Below are 15961 nucleotides of genomic sequence, written 5' to 3'. Positions count from 1 at the left end.
ATTGAACCACTGTACTCACATGAACTGATTTAAATATGTTTTTAGTACCTTTATGGATCTTGAGAAGAAATGTCATTGCTCCCTATGGAGGCCTCACAGAGCCATCGGATTTAAACCAAAATATCTTAATTTGTGTTCCGAAGATGAGCGAAGGTCTTACAGGTGTAAAACGAAATGAGAGAGTAATAAATGACAATTTTATTTTTGGGTGAACTAATCCTTTAAGTTTCTAAAGAACCTATGTCGTTTAAAAAAAAAAAATAAATAAATAAATAAATAAAAATAATTATATATACAAAAAAACAACAACAAAAATTATTATTATTATTATTATTATAATATTCCAGGATGAAATATTACCAAATCCCAGGAATGGCCCATATACTTGGAACTTGCAAATCTAATTAAGTTAATAAAGCCATTTATACAAAATGAAAAAAGTACAACAACGCATTTAATTGTATGCTGGGCTGATATCAACTTAAATAGTGATTGGATTAAAGAAATCAGTCTCTCACGGAAAAATTGGGTGGCTCTTAAAAGAGCCTTTGGTTTGAAGAGAATCTCCAGTCGGTTTACTTGGTCTTCGCGGTCTTCTCGGTTTTCTTGGGCAGCAGTACGGCCTGAATGTTGGGCAGCACACCACCCTGAGCGATGGTCACGCCACCCAGAAGCTTGTTCAACTCCTCGTCGTTGCGCACCGCCAGCTGCAGGTGACGAGGAATGATACGGGTCTTTTTGTTGTCGCGAGCGGCGTTTCCAGCCAACTCCAGGATCTCAGCAGTGAGATACTCGAGCACAGCGGCCAAATAAACTGGAGCACCGGCACCAACGCGCTGAGCATAGTTGCCTTTGCGGAGAAGCCTGTGAACACGGCCGACGGGGAACTGCAGTCCCGCCCTGGAAGAGCGACTCTTAGCTTTGGCACGAGCCTTTCCACCGGTTTTTCCTCGTCCACTCATTGTGGTTATAGTTTATTTCCGACTATCAAAAGTAACAAAAACAATGATGTTAACCGTTGCGAGATGACTTTTAAAAGAAAGCGTGCCAGTCTCCTATTGGCTGAAGTCTGAAAACATTCCCAGCCAATCAGTGATCTTCCCTCCACACTCCAAACCCAACCCCCTTTCTGCTACTGACAACCCTCATGTTACGTAGTATTATTTAATGCCGCTAGGCCTACTTTTAATGGGTGGCTTTATTTTGTCTTGAATAATAGTATATTTTCAGCAACAGAATAGTTTTAGTTTACTGGTATGAGCAAACAAACATGTATGTAGAAATTCAGGGCGGCGAGGGACACACCGCTCCTCTCCTTAGATGCGGACACAGCCTTGACGATGAGCTCTCCGACGCTGTTCTCTTGCGTTTAGCTGTTTTATTATTATTATTGCATTGCATTGCTAAGAACATACATAATGAATGCCAGGAGTAAATACAACTGAGAGTACAATTGCAGGCTACAAAATCAGGAAAATATCATACAAATGACACAATGAGAGTTTTAAGGGCTTTGGAGTTGCTGGATGTAAGGGAAGTGTCCTTATAATTAGTTCCTTATAATAAATAAAAAAGTTGCGTTTAGCTGCCGATTTCTTCTTGGCCGATTTGGTCGCGTCACTCGCGTGTTTTCTCTGCTCATGTTTGGAGCAAAAGTGAAGTGGTACAACATACACATCATATTCATACACAAGTTTTCTCCATGTGTTGAATTAGCACTTTGACAGTGGCTTTAATAAAAGAAAGATCGCTGAGGGACTTGTGGAGTGTTTCATTTAGAAGTTGTTTTGGGCTGCTTGAAGCACATGCCACATCTGTCTGTGTATCTTCCTAAGATGCAAACGTTTTATAACTCAGTTCAGAACGACACACTGTTTCCACCAAGGCCATAAGATTTTGCTTCTTTTAGCGCTGTATTATGTTGTTTTACCTTTATATACAGTGTGTATATATATATATATATATATATATATACACACACACACACACACACACACACACACATTATATATATATAGCCTAGAGAGAGAGAAAGAGAGATACAACCATACAAATGAAAATGTTTCTCTCTGGTGGTTTAGCAATAGTACCTTGTAGCGGAAGTCAAAGCATTTCGCAGGTTGTTTCTCAAAGCAGCTGCTCTTATATAGTGGGTTTAACTTTTTAAAAAAAAATAAAAATTCATAGTTACAGCAAAACACATCACGTACATTTTCACGTGTTGCAGGGGCTTCGTTTATCTCATCATTGAAGATGTATATTGTCATTTGTGCATTGTTATTTTTAGCTGCTTTACTAAGGAAATGACAGAGAGCATCTTTAGTTTAAGAGTTGAACTCAGTTGTGGTTTGACTTCTGCTCTGTTTCTGCTTAACCATAGTAGAGGAAACATTTATGCTTTTTCTGCATCTTTAGTTTCATAAACCTCAAAATGCTATCACAAGAGCAAAGATTCACAGAATGTCTGTCTAATTTTCATTTACTTCCCTTTTTTAGTAATCTTGTCTGTGTTCAGGAAGGCCTGGATGAAGCACCACTTCTCACTTGTAAACTACACTCTTTTTAGAAAGGAAATTAACATGTTTCAAATCTTGTTGTGGCCAATTATCAATGATCTATCCAATATAAATCAAATCTTACATTTCAAAATCAAAATCACATTATCGACATTGTGTGACAATATGGGATTGAGCTCTGGTTAAGGAACACACAAATTCGGCACTGGAGCTGCGTCCCAATTCACCTGCTTATACTACACCCTAAAAGTGTGTCTTCTTTTTGTGAAGAAAAAGTACATAATTTTGAGTGTAGCAAAAGAGTACACAACTTTGGGACATACTATCTCGTCATACAATTGCGTCTTTAATGGTTGCTCCTTGTCACATCCTGACCGTAAACTGGCCTGTCAATCATATTGTCACAGTTAAAATCCTCGACATTTCATTTCATTTTGAGTGAATGTTCACACCCACAAAAAAATAAGTTATTCATGTGAGTTCATATTGAGGCTCTGATAGTTTGAATGTAGTAAAAGAGAAGTGAAATATCCTATAATGAATTTCTTTGTTTACTTTCCTTATATATTTCTATAGAAACAATCAGACTGGGCTTCAAATGTTGACAAACTGCTGCAAAGTCTTCAAGGTGTAATATGGTGATGCATACAAAATCACTTTGGTGACAGCAAAGCAGTTGAATTTTGCCGGAATTTAAGTAAGCAATAAAGTACTCAAGGCTAGTGCTGTATCGTGAATAAGTCACGGCTGAAGGGCGTTGTAGGCACGATGCGAAGCGGAGTGACTTATTCACGATACAGCACTAGCCTTGAGTATTGCTTTTATAAAACGGTTACCACACAATACAAATATTAAAACCAAAAGTATGTCACAATGCAACTTTCATGAAGTAAACTCTTACTATGAGCCTTCCTTCTGCCGGAAAAAATAGTCCCTGACCGTGAACAGCAACAGAGGTTACATTATTACGCCATTAGATGGCGGCTAAGACTGTCTTTAAGGGTGTTGTGTAGTGATACACAGAACAGTTGGGTAAAGCGTCATAGCCGTGTTTTATTGTGACAACTATTGACCAATCAGAATCAAGGACAGGAATGATAGATAGATAGATTTAGTTAATGATAGATTTAATAATGATAGATACAATTATTTGTTTATTCTATCAATCTTCATGTAAAACAAGCTTTAAACAAACAAGCTATTTCAAATGCATCCACTTTATTAGCAGCAAGGAACACAATCGTGCTACTCGACTTTGCAGATCGCTGGTCAACGGGAGCATGTATGTTCCAGGGTCTGTTAACACACATTAAGTAAACTTTTTTAAAAGGTCAGGACTCATTTTTCCAGGGTCCTGTCAACTTTCTTTTTTTACCACAAAAAGTCATGGCTCCCTTATTTTAGGGTTAGTAGCTTCCATTACTCCAACCATTTGTTTAGGTCCATCAAATCTAGGCCTGTTATATTGAGGGCCATACGGAGGTGCTGGGGAACAGAAATGCCTTTGACGAGTTCCCAAAATAATAATGTCACATTAAGAAAATTCAGAACTTCAATCAATCAATCAATCAATCAAACTTTATTTCTATAGCACCTTCCAACAACCAAAGCTGACCAAAGTGCTGTACAACATTAAAAACAAAACAACAACAAAAAAATAATGATAATAACAAATAATAGTACAAATAGGTCAGCAGAGCACATTACAACATTAAAATAAAGAGAAGTGTCACAAGGCCACTAATTGTTAAAAGCCATTCCAAATAAGGGGGTTTTAAGTTTGGCTTTGAACAAACCGGGGGACCTCCAGCAGATGTTGCCCAGCAGATCGTAGATCGTTAGGGCTCAAAATCTCACACAAATAGGAAGGTGCAAGGCCATTGACTACATTAAAAACAAATGTCAAAATTTTAAAATGAATTCTGAACTGGACAGGAAGCCAGTGCAGGGAGCATAGGACAGGTGTGATGTGCTCGTGTTTCCGACTGTTAGTGAGCAGGCGGGCCGCAGCATTTTGCACAAGCTGCAAACGGTGAAGACCAGCTTGGTTAACTCCCACATAGAGCGCATTACAGTAGTCTATGCGGGAACTAACAAAAGCATGGATAGCTTTCTCCAAGTCACAACGGCTCAAGAAGGGTTTAACCTTTGCTAGGAGGCGGAGCTGAAAGAAGCTTGCCCTGACCACAGAATCAATTTGCTTATCAAATTTTAGACTGCTGTCTAATTTCACCCCCAAATTTTTCACAACGTGACAAGACCAGGAGCTGAGACGCTGGGCAGGTCGGATGTGCCAAAAACAATACATTCTGTTTTGTCTTCATTCAAACAAAGAAAGTTCTGAGACAGCCACAATTTGATGTCATCTAAACATCTGTTTATGGATTCAAGACTGTCAGAAGAATTGGGGACAACTGGCAGATAGATTTGTAAATCATCTGCATACAGATGGAAGGACACATTGTGATTTGAAATAATTGAACCTAAAGGCAGCATATACAGAGAGAATAGAACAGGGCCCAAAATGGATCCCTGTGGCACACCAGAGGTCATAGGAACTGAAGAGGGGGAAAGGTCATCAATCATAACAGAGAATGTCCTATCTGTTAAATATGACCTAAACCACTGCAGCACAGTTCCCTGAAGGCCAACCTGTTGGGCCAGACGTCTCAGTAGGACTGAATGGTCCACGGTGTCAAATGCTGCAGTAAGGTCCAACATTACCAGCAGCACAGGCTTTTTCGCATCAAGGGACAAGAGAATATCGTTCTGTACTTTCAGCAGAGCGGATTCAGTGCTGTGTCGTGTTCTGAAACCAGACTGGAATTTTTTAAAGATTTGAAGAACTTGGTGACATTTTTTTTTTTTTTTCAGGTGCCCACACTAGTAATAACAAGTAATAAATATATTTAAAAAAAACAACAACCTGGCAGCACTTTACAGTAAAATAAATAAATAAATAAAAAATAATAAATAAATAAATAAATAAATAAATAAATAAATAAATAAATAAATGGTAGCAACATTTTAGGTCTTATGAAACTGAACATAAATTTATGGTATAAAAAATATATATTTCATTAACTGATAATGTAGATAATGATGTAGAGCGGGCCTTACATGAGTAGACCTACATTAGATGTCATGTGGTGATTTCCCTTTATCACTGTCTGTCTGTGGTGTGACTGTGGCAGTGTGAATGAACAAAATAACGCAGTGTGAGAACAGTCACTGTTAGAACTTCTCTAAAATAGGATTTTCAAGATGAACAGAGCTGTAACTACTTGAACACACTACATTAGTAGCTAAATATCTTAGAATGAATCTCTCTTTTCTTTCTCCCTGCGTTTCTGAGTAGAGTTTTGTCTCCTCCTCCCTCATCACTTCTTTCAAACACAGGAAGTGTCTGTTTTAGCACACAGAAAACAGTCGATAATGTGACAGTATGGGGTCCAGTGCATTGCTTCTCATCTGTGAGTATTTGATCATATTCTATAATATCTTCTATATAGTTTTTTAATACATTGTTTCACCCTTTTTTAATACATTGTTTCAGTTATCTGTGTGATAATGCATGTGAAAATGTTAGCCCTGTACGCACACATTTTTTGCTTGTTTTTGTTGTAATACTCTTTCTTCATATTTCAAGTAGTTATTAGATGTATTTGTGTTAATATGAGTTAGTGTTGTGTGTTTCTGTATCTTTAAATAAACTCTCCATCAGAGGCTCAGAGAGCTTGAGAACAGCGATTGAACACTAGAGTTATAACTTTAATACAACTTTGTTTTCCTGTTCTTTATTTCGATGAACTTTTGCCTAAAAACAAAGAAATTAACTTTCATTTCAATATCCTTTTAGAAAAGGTGACCCCTAAATAAAAAAAAAAAAAAAAAGTTTTTGGCATTTGGAGCTTTATTTAATATGCATATTGCACATATTATGACAAGAAAGAGCTGACAAATGTCCTAATACTTGTACAGTGTACTGAACATCACTGCTTATTGCTCAGAATAAATCGAAGATGCAGTTAGTCTGTGTTTCTGCAGACAGCATACATTTCCTCCATCACTTTGATCGCACCATCGGCCGTTTACTTTTATGATATCAAAAATTTCATTCAGGACATCATATTTCCCCTCCTGACACACTCATCATTAATCTTCAGCACCTTAAAAAAGCTTTGTTTGTATCACTTGATCCGACACATTCAATTTATTCTTCCATAATTTTAATTTATTCTTCCATTGATTTCTGCTCCAAGAAACTGGTACTGTCCAATAATTTGTATTTAGAGTGGCATTCTGCACTTTTCTTCTAAACACACACTTCCTCTTCTTTAATGTGATTGCTGAAATCTCACTTGGTGGTAGTATCACTTATCTTGTGCGACATTATATATTGCTACTGAAACAAATATTAAAAAGTATCAAGTTGAGTTATTTGCTCATAAAGCTCTCTCTCTCTCTCTCTCTCTCTCTCTCTCTCTCTCTCTCTCTCTCTCTCTCTGTCCTTCTCTCATATATTATATATACACATATATACATATATACACCAAGAAAAAGAAAAAAAGTCCCAGAAAGTTCTAGAAAGTTTTAAAAGTTGTTTGTTATATGTTTGTTCCAATTTTTTTTATCTGGGCTGTCCCTTTTTTTAACTTAGAGAAATTAGGGCCTTATTATTATTATTATTATTATTAAGATAAAAATGCCATCGATTTATGATACAGGAAATCTTTTATTTGAAAAATAGTCAAAAAGTTATAACCCTACTAAACACACAATCAGCTTTTCTAACACTTTTCATTCTCTCTATTCTTTCTTATAGAAAATGATTTGCAAAAAAGTATTTGGCCACTTATTGTCATATGGACACAGTTTATCAAACCAAGTGGCATCAACCAACAAATGATGCTCAAGCTTTTCTCAGAACAAACTTCTCTTTTCTGAGACACTTTTCAGTTATTTTTAACCACTTGGTCTGAACTTCATTTTTAGTGGTTGTATGAAGTCAGTTCAGACGGGTGTCAAACAGAATAACCACAGGTTTCATGTTCCACCAATGATTGACAGTCAGACTTTTGTCTTCATATTAAACATATTTGTTCATTCATATTCTGTTTGTGTTATATTTATTTAAATGTTACTTGTTTTGATACATTGCAAATTGATATATTTTTAAATGTGGTTTAAGATCATTTTCACACCTAGTTTTTTTGAGCGCTCCAAGTGCTCTCGCCTCGGTTAGAAATAATTCATACGTCAACACAAATGTTTGAGCACCCCAAGCAATCAACACCCACATTAAAATAATGTGTTCTGAATATGGCTTGTTTTTGTGTCATTTTAGGGTGAACTGAGATCATCTATTGTGTTGACGTATGAATTATTTCTAACCGAGGCGCTCCAATAAACTAGGTGTGAAAATGCTCTTAGGCCACATTTAAAATATATATAATTAAATCTACAATATTGAAACAAGTTTACTTTTGTGATTCGATTGAGTCCTTTTTTTAAGTCCATTTACATTGTGAACATCAAAAGCATTGAGGTCACTTGCAGCTGCTTCTCTTTCTGGTTCACTTTACTGAACTGGGTTTGCTTCATTTAATCTGAGCTGTTCTATAAAAACACTCTCCTCTGGTTTCACAGACAAGGTTTAAGCTAGTCCCAGACTAAAATGCATGTTTGAGCTGTTTGAACTAAAAGCAACTTGCACCAACATATCTTAAAATATGTCAGTGTCATTGTTTTGTCTCAAGATGCATATATGATTTTCTAAGGCACGTTTATAAAAGCTACTTAAAGGTCCTAATTGAAATAAGGGGTAATTCTGGCTTAATCTAAGCCCTGTCCGTGAAACCAGTGTCTAAGTGTCCAAATAATTTTTGCAGCCGCTGTAAAGTCACAATGAATTTGATGGTGTCAAAGTCAAACAGGAAGTGATGTTGTGTGTCTCAAACACTTTGAGCTAATTTGGTGTTGACTTCTGTAGCTTGTTTTGTTCCAGTGAAGAACCGGTGGTGTGAAACATTAATGTTAATATTTGCTTTTAACATGTATGTAAATGCATCCTTCTATATACATTTTTTATAGTGTCTTTCATGTTTGTTTGTTTTGTTTGTTTGTTTTTAAATGAGCAAACAGGGAATTATATAAAATTGATAAATAGAAATAAAAAGCAAAATACAAGAAGCAAAACGCATATGAAACTTCAGAAACACAAAACAAGCAAAGGACTACATTGCAGAAGCATTAGTTGATGAGAATAACATCATATGTTGAATGTTGTGAAGCTCAGTGGTTCAAACTGCTTCTCTGTTGTTGAGCATCAGTGAATCATCAGTGAATCATCAGTGAATCGACTCTCGTATCAGTTCATGAGTCCTGTGAAGTCATTGTGTGTGGTGATGTTAAATGCTGGAGAATAAACCATCAGTTCTCACCTGGATGAGCATCAGAATAGAAAAACACTTTCAGTTCATGTAGAATAAACTCTAGACATGTTTCAGTGTGTGATTTACATTGTGTTGAATGAATGGAAATGCTTCATATCTTTGTTTCTTCTGCTTTTAGTGCTGATGTCCTTCATCCACTCTGGACTCAATCAAGGTACTGTGCAGTACTATAGTAAAATTGATTTTTTTTTTTTTTTAAACTAATGTGAATTGTGTTATAGTTGTTTATTTGTCTACATGGATACATCAAGACAATTGTTCTCCCTCTTTGCTGATGTTTTATGTCCATGTTTTGCACATTTCACAGAATCATCTGACTGTAGTTCCTTATGCTGCAAAAAACATTACAGAAATCTGATATTTATTCAAACAGTCTTGCAGTTGTAACATAGTTCAGTCAGACATTGATTTCAAAAGATCATAATCCACTGTATAAAACAGAAATGAGTTCTGCACAGTGAGAGTTTTGTTCAAGTCTCTGAGGTGCTGCAGTTGTAATGTTCACTGTAATCAATGACTGTGTCATTAAGATCTTGTGCACCAACTATGCTTAGCTTTATTCATTCAGTATGGTTTGGTTTGAAGGGCTGGGAGAGATAAAGGCTTGAGAACAGACACTAGAAGTTCCCAATTTCTTTTCATATCTTTTAAAACATTCTGACTATAAACAGCACCATCTACTGGTCAGAGCAGGTAGAAAAATAATACAAAGGACAGACTGTATAAATATATCAGTTTCATTTAGTTTTTACCAATACTTACATACAGTTTTGATGTAATTATTACAATTTACAAGCAAACTAGATTTTTAATTTAATAGTGTTTTTCTCCTAAGGATGTTTTGAGTTCATGACTGTGATCTTGATACTGCAATGCTTTTCAATATTTACTTCTATGTTTATCAGTAAAACCTGTAGTGAAGGTGACGCCAGATCAGCGTGTGTTCAGAGGAGAGACAGTCACTCTCACATGTGACTTACAGGGAGGACGAAACATTCAGTGGTTTAAATATGGAAACCCTTTCTATCCATACACAACAACAGCAGAGTTCAGTTTCACAGCTGAAGTGTCTCACAGTGGTGAATACAGCTGTAGAGGAGTGAGATCAGACTCACAGACAGACATCAGTGCTGCTGTTACACTGACTGTATCAGGTGAGTGTTCATATTCAGATCTGTTGAATGATCACTTAAAATTAATATTTTAACACTTATCAACCACATCTGTTGTTATAAGGAACTGAAGAAATTAATTTTTAGTCATTATTCAGTTACTATACATGTGTTTTGTGGAGGTTCTGGTTTATTATAAAATCATGTAAATTGTGATTTTCTGTGTTATGGGGGTCTTTGATATTTACTTTAGTCACTGTCACTATGGATAACGGTTATAGTCACAATATGATGAGAATAGAAAAGGACTTGAGTGAGAGAGTTCAATACAGATGAGTTTTGTACTGAAGTCAGAGAGAATGACGTGACTTACAGATAATTGTTGTTGTAGTCGAGACCACAAACTGAGACCGAGACCAGAATGTGTTCCCAGATAACAAATATTTGTTCTTAGAAGGTTTTCCAAACATTCTGTTTTGGTTTTGGAAACGTTCAAATGTCCAGTTTCCTTAATTTTGAATGTCATTTAAATGTTTGATTTTCCTGAAACATTATTTCAACTTTTTTTATTAACAACTCAACATTCTTCACAGTAAAGTCCTCCTCGGAAACTTTACTAATTATTACAATGGAGAACCTTATAGTGACGTGATGCACAGCAAAATCCTCAGTGTTAAATGAACATCGATGTCTATATGAGGCCAAGAGTGTCAAAGTAACACTGAAGCAACTGCAGTTAATGAGATAATTAAGTGATTAAAGTTTGACTGTATTTCTGTCTTCATCTACAGAAGTTCTTATTGAGAAATCACAGAGGTTTAGATGTTGAAGATTTCATTTAAATGTGTTTGCTTTAGTCGGGCTCTTAACCCTTGATTTTTGTTAGTTTGTCTTTCATCAGTAACTGTCACACTGATCTCTGTTCATTCAACACGGGGGATTTTGCTGTAACATCCAACATTAAGCCATTGTTTAAAACCCCTTTCATGCATGGAGTCCACTAGAGTGGACAGATATTTGGAAGCCATTTTGAACCATTTAAGTTGTTGTACCATGTCCCAACCACCAAGTGGTGAACCCCCAAAGCATTAATTCCATTTAAATATTGTCTTTGTATCTCTTTGTTGTTTTGAGATATTGCATCATACATTCAAAATAGCGAAGAGAAGAGGAGATGCACCAAGTACCTCAGGAATAAGTGTTAAATCCTTTTATTCTTAGAAAGACAGGTACAAAACTGTTTTTCAGTGAAATAAGATTTTATCCAGATTTTAATCATATTTTTTTCTTGTACATTTTTTTTTCTGTGACCGAAAATACATCTGTCCACTCCGAACGTTATGTGCCAAAGGGTATATTGTGCCGATTGGGCCTATATTTAGATTCTGCCTTATTTTGTATGTTTTAGTTAAAATTATTATATAATTTACACTTGAATAGTTTTATTAAAAACTATTTTAAATAGTCTTCAGATTTTATAATTTATTTCAATGCTTACAGTATTTATTTATTAGGTCATATAAAAGTGGACATTTTTAAATGAATAATACCTATTTTATTAATAGTTTTATTGGTGGAAGAAGGCAAATCAAATTATACTAAGTATATACTGGTTTTAATTGTTTTAAATAAAAGTTGGCCATTTTTAAATTAATAAAATGATTTTCGAGACATAGAATATGTTTTTTTTTCCTCTCTATTGTTGTTGGTATTTAATGTTCTTATGTGTATTCATAACATTTGCTCTTAGTAAATGTTTTAAAAACATGTTTTCACTCTCAAAAAGGATGTTAATTAATAACACTTTTTTTTGTGACACGTTTTGTGTCATTTTGTGTACATAATTGACACAAATTGTCTAAATATAACACATTAGTGTGTAGAAAATGAGCAGGAATAACACATGGTTGAGTTAAAAGTAACACAAAATGTGTTGTCCTTAACTAGACACACGGGTGTGTTAAGATATAACACAGGTTGTGTTGTTTTTAACACATCTGTTTTAAGAGTGTTGTTTTTGTTTTGTTTTCGTTTTTTTTCAGACCAAACAATGAGTTCTGTTGAATCACTTTTTATACCGCTGATGTGTGGTATCCACTGCAGTGGACAGATATGTAACTCCCTCAAAATAAAATATATTGAAAAAAAAGTTTTGGCACTTTCACTTGTTTAAAAATAAAAACAAACATTAAAAAACATTACTTTGTGAATTAATAATTCATGCATGAAAGGCTTAAGCCAAAAAGTTAGTGATCGTTCATTTTTAATACACGTTTGAAGAATGTTGTTCAAAGAATGTTTTCTGCCAACATTATGAGAACATTCATCAAATACTAATGACAATATGTGTCAATTTCATGAACATTGTTTTGAAAGTGTTTAAACATTAATACCTGCATAACCTTTAGATAAAAGAGAAAAGTTAGGAACAATAACTGTGGGACAGGCTACAAAACTTTCCCACTTTCCAAGGATGTTCTTTTAAAACAGCAAACACAACATTATTCATTTGAAGTTAGTTTTCATTCTAAATGTTTAAAGGATGTTCCAAGAATGTTGTTCTAAGAACGTTTTCTCCCAACATTATGGGGACATTTAAAAAAAACAAAAAAAATGATGTATAAATAACAACATTTTTGTGCTAAACTTTTGAGAACATTATTAAAGACCAGATAACATTGAACAAATATTCTGTTAACATTACTGGAAGAACATTTGTTCATAACTTTGAGAGAACTTTGCAGGAACGTTAGCCAAAGTTATGAGAACGTTCCCTGAGACCAAGATAAGACCAAGACTTTGAGGGGTTGAAACCGAGTGAAGCAAGGCTAGACCTGCACACCTCAAATTCATCTAAAAGATCCACATATAATGCCTGAGAAATGTCTTATATATATAATCAACAAATACAATTAGAATAATAAGACACTATATAGAGCAGTTACCAATAAAATGAAATCACTAACAACAAAATAAATCTTTGCACTGCAGATGTGGCACAGAAGTTGCATCTGAATTGCTACAATTACAACTGCATAAATATGTGTATCTGTAGGTGAGTGGCAGCAAATCACTTAATGAGTGAATCACAGAATCATTTATTCAACCTGTTTGTTCAAAGCAGCTGATTCATTCAGTAATGAAACACAGTTGCTCTGAAACACACAACAGTTCTGCTGTGGATTTGTTTGGAACTTTTTCCTTTGCTGAAATAGAAAAAAAAAAAAAAAAAAACTTCTGTTTAAAATTGTTTCTAAAATGTACGTCACTTAATTTTAACTTCTTGTTTATTGAACGTTTGTATTAAATCAATATCACGTTTAGAATCGTGCTCAAATGATATTGGAGAAAATGAGCAAAACAGATCAAATACTATGAAATATGGCATAAAATAAAGTATAAACTGCATAGCTTTCCTAAACATCTTAAAAATATTATCTCTGAAAGAGCTGTTTGACTCACATATGTTTTTGTGTTTTTTCACAGATTTACCCACATCTACACTGACTGTGACTCCAGACAATCCTGTATTCACTGGAGAGACAGTCAATCTGAAGTGTGTGATAGAGACTTACAGTAAATGGAGACAGAGAAATTATCTGACATATGAGTGGAGATACTGGACAAATGAGTGGAGATATGAGTGGTATAAAGACAGTTCAAAGTTACAGACGTCTGAGCGTTACACTGTAAATGAAGACACTCTCAGTATTGTTGGAGCTGTTACATCTGATCAGGGTTGGTACATGTGTAGAGGACTGAGAGATGGAAGACCAAACTCATCACATTCAAGCTCTGCTGTTTATCTCTCTGTGTCTGTGACGGGTGAGTTGAACATCATTGTCCTCTTAAACTCACTTTACTATAATCACACAACCAATCGAGAGTCTTTCACTCTCAGGTGTTACATTCACACTGATGATACGGTTCTCACTCTTCTTTTGAAGGGCTTGTGCTTTGGACAGACCATCTTGTTGACACTGACAGTGTTACAGTCCATCTCTCTTTTGAGGGTTGTTTAATTAGTGGTGATTCTGTTTTATTAGTGGTCCTTGCCAAAGGCAAAGCATATTGTTCTCTTGCAAACTTATTCTTCTTCTTCATCGGGACAAAACTTTGGCACGCTACTCGTCCCGCTCCGTTTGTCATAGACCCATGAATGAGGCGTCAAATCATGCGGATTATTGAGGAGAGGTGTGCTGTTTCTCACCCAGGATATCCTAGCATCCGCCTAGCAATACCTTAGCAACCACCCAGAACACTCTAGCAACTGCCTAGCAACACCATAACAACCACCCAGAACACTCTAGCAACTGCCTAGCAACACCATAACAACCACCCAGAACACCCTAGCAACTGCCTAGCAACACCTTAGCAACCCACCAGAACACCCTAGCAACACCATAGCAACCACCCAGAATGCCCTAGCAACAACTCAGAACACCTTAGCAACTGCATAACAACACCCTAGCAACCACCCAAAACACCCTAGCAACCGCCTAGCAACACCTTCGTAACCCACCAGAACACCCTAGCAACACCCTAGCAACCACCCAGAATGCCCTAGCAACCACCTAGCAATAACTCAGAACACCTTAGCAACTTCATAACAACACCCTAGCAACTGCCCAGAACACCTTAGCAACTGCCTTGCAACTCCCTAAGCAGCCACTCAGAACACCCTATCAAGCAGCCAATAAGTAGTGACATGACATAACTTCATAGCCACGCCCTAGAAACCACTTAAAGCACCCTAGCATCTGCATAACAAAAATAACAAGCCGTATTTCAGCACCAGAATATTGTAGAAACACGGCTGGCAGACTGGCAAACAGTCTTCTTTAAATATCACCCCATATACTGTATAACCTCACCCTAGAAACCATTTAGAGTACCCTAGCAACCGTACAAACACATAAATAACCCATATCTCAGCACCAGAACTTGGTACAGACATGGGGGTATGTGGGTCTTTTGTTTTGGGTGAGAAAACAGTCTGTAAATATCACCATGGTAACTGTGAAGCTACACCCTAGCAACAGTTTAGAGCACCCTAGCAACCATATTGCAACATCAAGAAGCCATATCTCAGCTCCACAACATCGTACAGACATGGTGGTTGGCTCTCCTGCAATCGTGAAGAACACTGTAGCATCTGCTCAGTGCCGAGTTTTGCCACTGCAAACACAACTCACATTTTCTTCAGGAAATGTACATTCTAGTTCTCTCTGTTCTTGTGTTCAAAACCATTTTTGAAGGAGCAAAACAGAATGAAACTGAATGGAGATCTGAGATGCTTTAAATGCATTTTAAAGCTGAAGTATTTTAACATTAAGTGACATTAAATACACAACACTCATGAAGTGCTGATGAAACACACAACAGATAAAGACGTCTGTCTGACGCATGTGAACACAGACCTGAACAACAGCTAAAAACACTTCTGTGTTAATGGTCACTAATTACACTTCAATTCCATTCAATAACATTAAACATCTTTTTATTGCTGCTTGGACTTACTGAAATCTTTGAGTTTTTATACAAATGCAGCTTTGTGTTACTTTTCAGATGATCCTGTCATCGTTTGTCTCTGATTATCACTGAAAGTTCATCAACTGTCTATCAAACATTAAATATTTATTTCATCAAACACTCAAAGTTACAACATTAGCTCACCTGAAAATAAAAATTAATTTAATCTCCCTCATGTCCTCCAAATCTGTATGTATTTCTTCTTTAGGACATTTTTTTTTAACAATGTGCTGATTGCTATTATAATGGGTGAGATTCTGAGCTTTCAGAGTTCAAAACAAACACAAAAGCACAATAAATGAATCATAAAATAAGTCCAGTGACTCTATATGACAGAAATCATGAA

At 35.9% G+C, this 15961-nt stretch overlaps 2 protein-coding genes across 4 annotated transcripts in view; one reads left to right on the top strand and one right to left on the bottom strand.

The window, feature by feature from the left end:
* LOC127515291 (titin-like) overlaps positions 1–15961 on the top strand; it is a 438556-nt gene that overhangs the window by 24800 nt on the left and 397795 nt on the right. For all 3 annotated transcript variants that reach the window (XM_051898786.1, XM_051898788.1, XM_051898787.1), the window contains exon 4: positions 13570–13908. In XM_051898786.1, the coding sequence (XP_051754746.1) occupies positions 13570–13908 (339 nt within the window). The remainder of the gene's footprint in view (positions 1–13569; positions 13909–15961) is intronic.
* Positions 87–1039, bottom strand: LOC127515321 (histone H2A-like). Its single transcript, XM_051898841.1, has one exon. It carries the CDS (start codon positions 960–962, stop codon positions 576–578), a length of 387 nt encoding a protein of 128 aa, XP_051754801.1. The 5' UTR covers positions 963–1039; the 3' UTR covers positions 87–575.

This window comes from Ctenopharyngodon idella, chromosome 7 (assembly GCF_019924925.1).
Source record: "Ctenopharyngodon idella isolate HZGC_01 chromosome 7, HZGC01, whole genome shotgun sequence".
In the NCBI taxonomy this organism is placed as follows: domain Eukaryota; kingdom Metazoa; phylum Chordata; class Actinopteri; order Cypriniformes; family Xenocyprididae; genus Ctenopharyngodon; species Ctenopharyngodon idella.
Note: the sequence above shows the minus strand (reverse complement) of the source record. Positions and strands in the feature narration are given on the sequence as shown.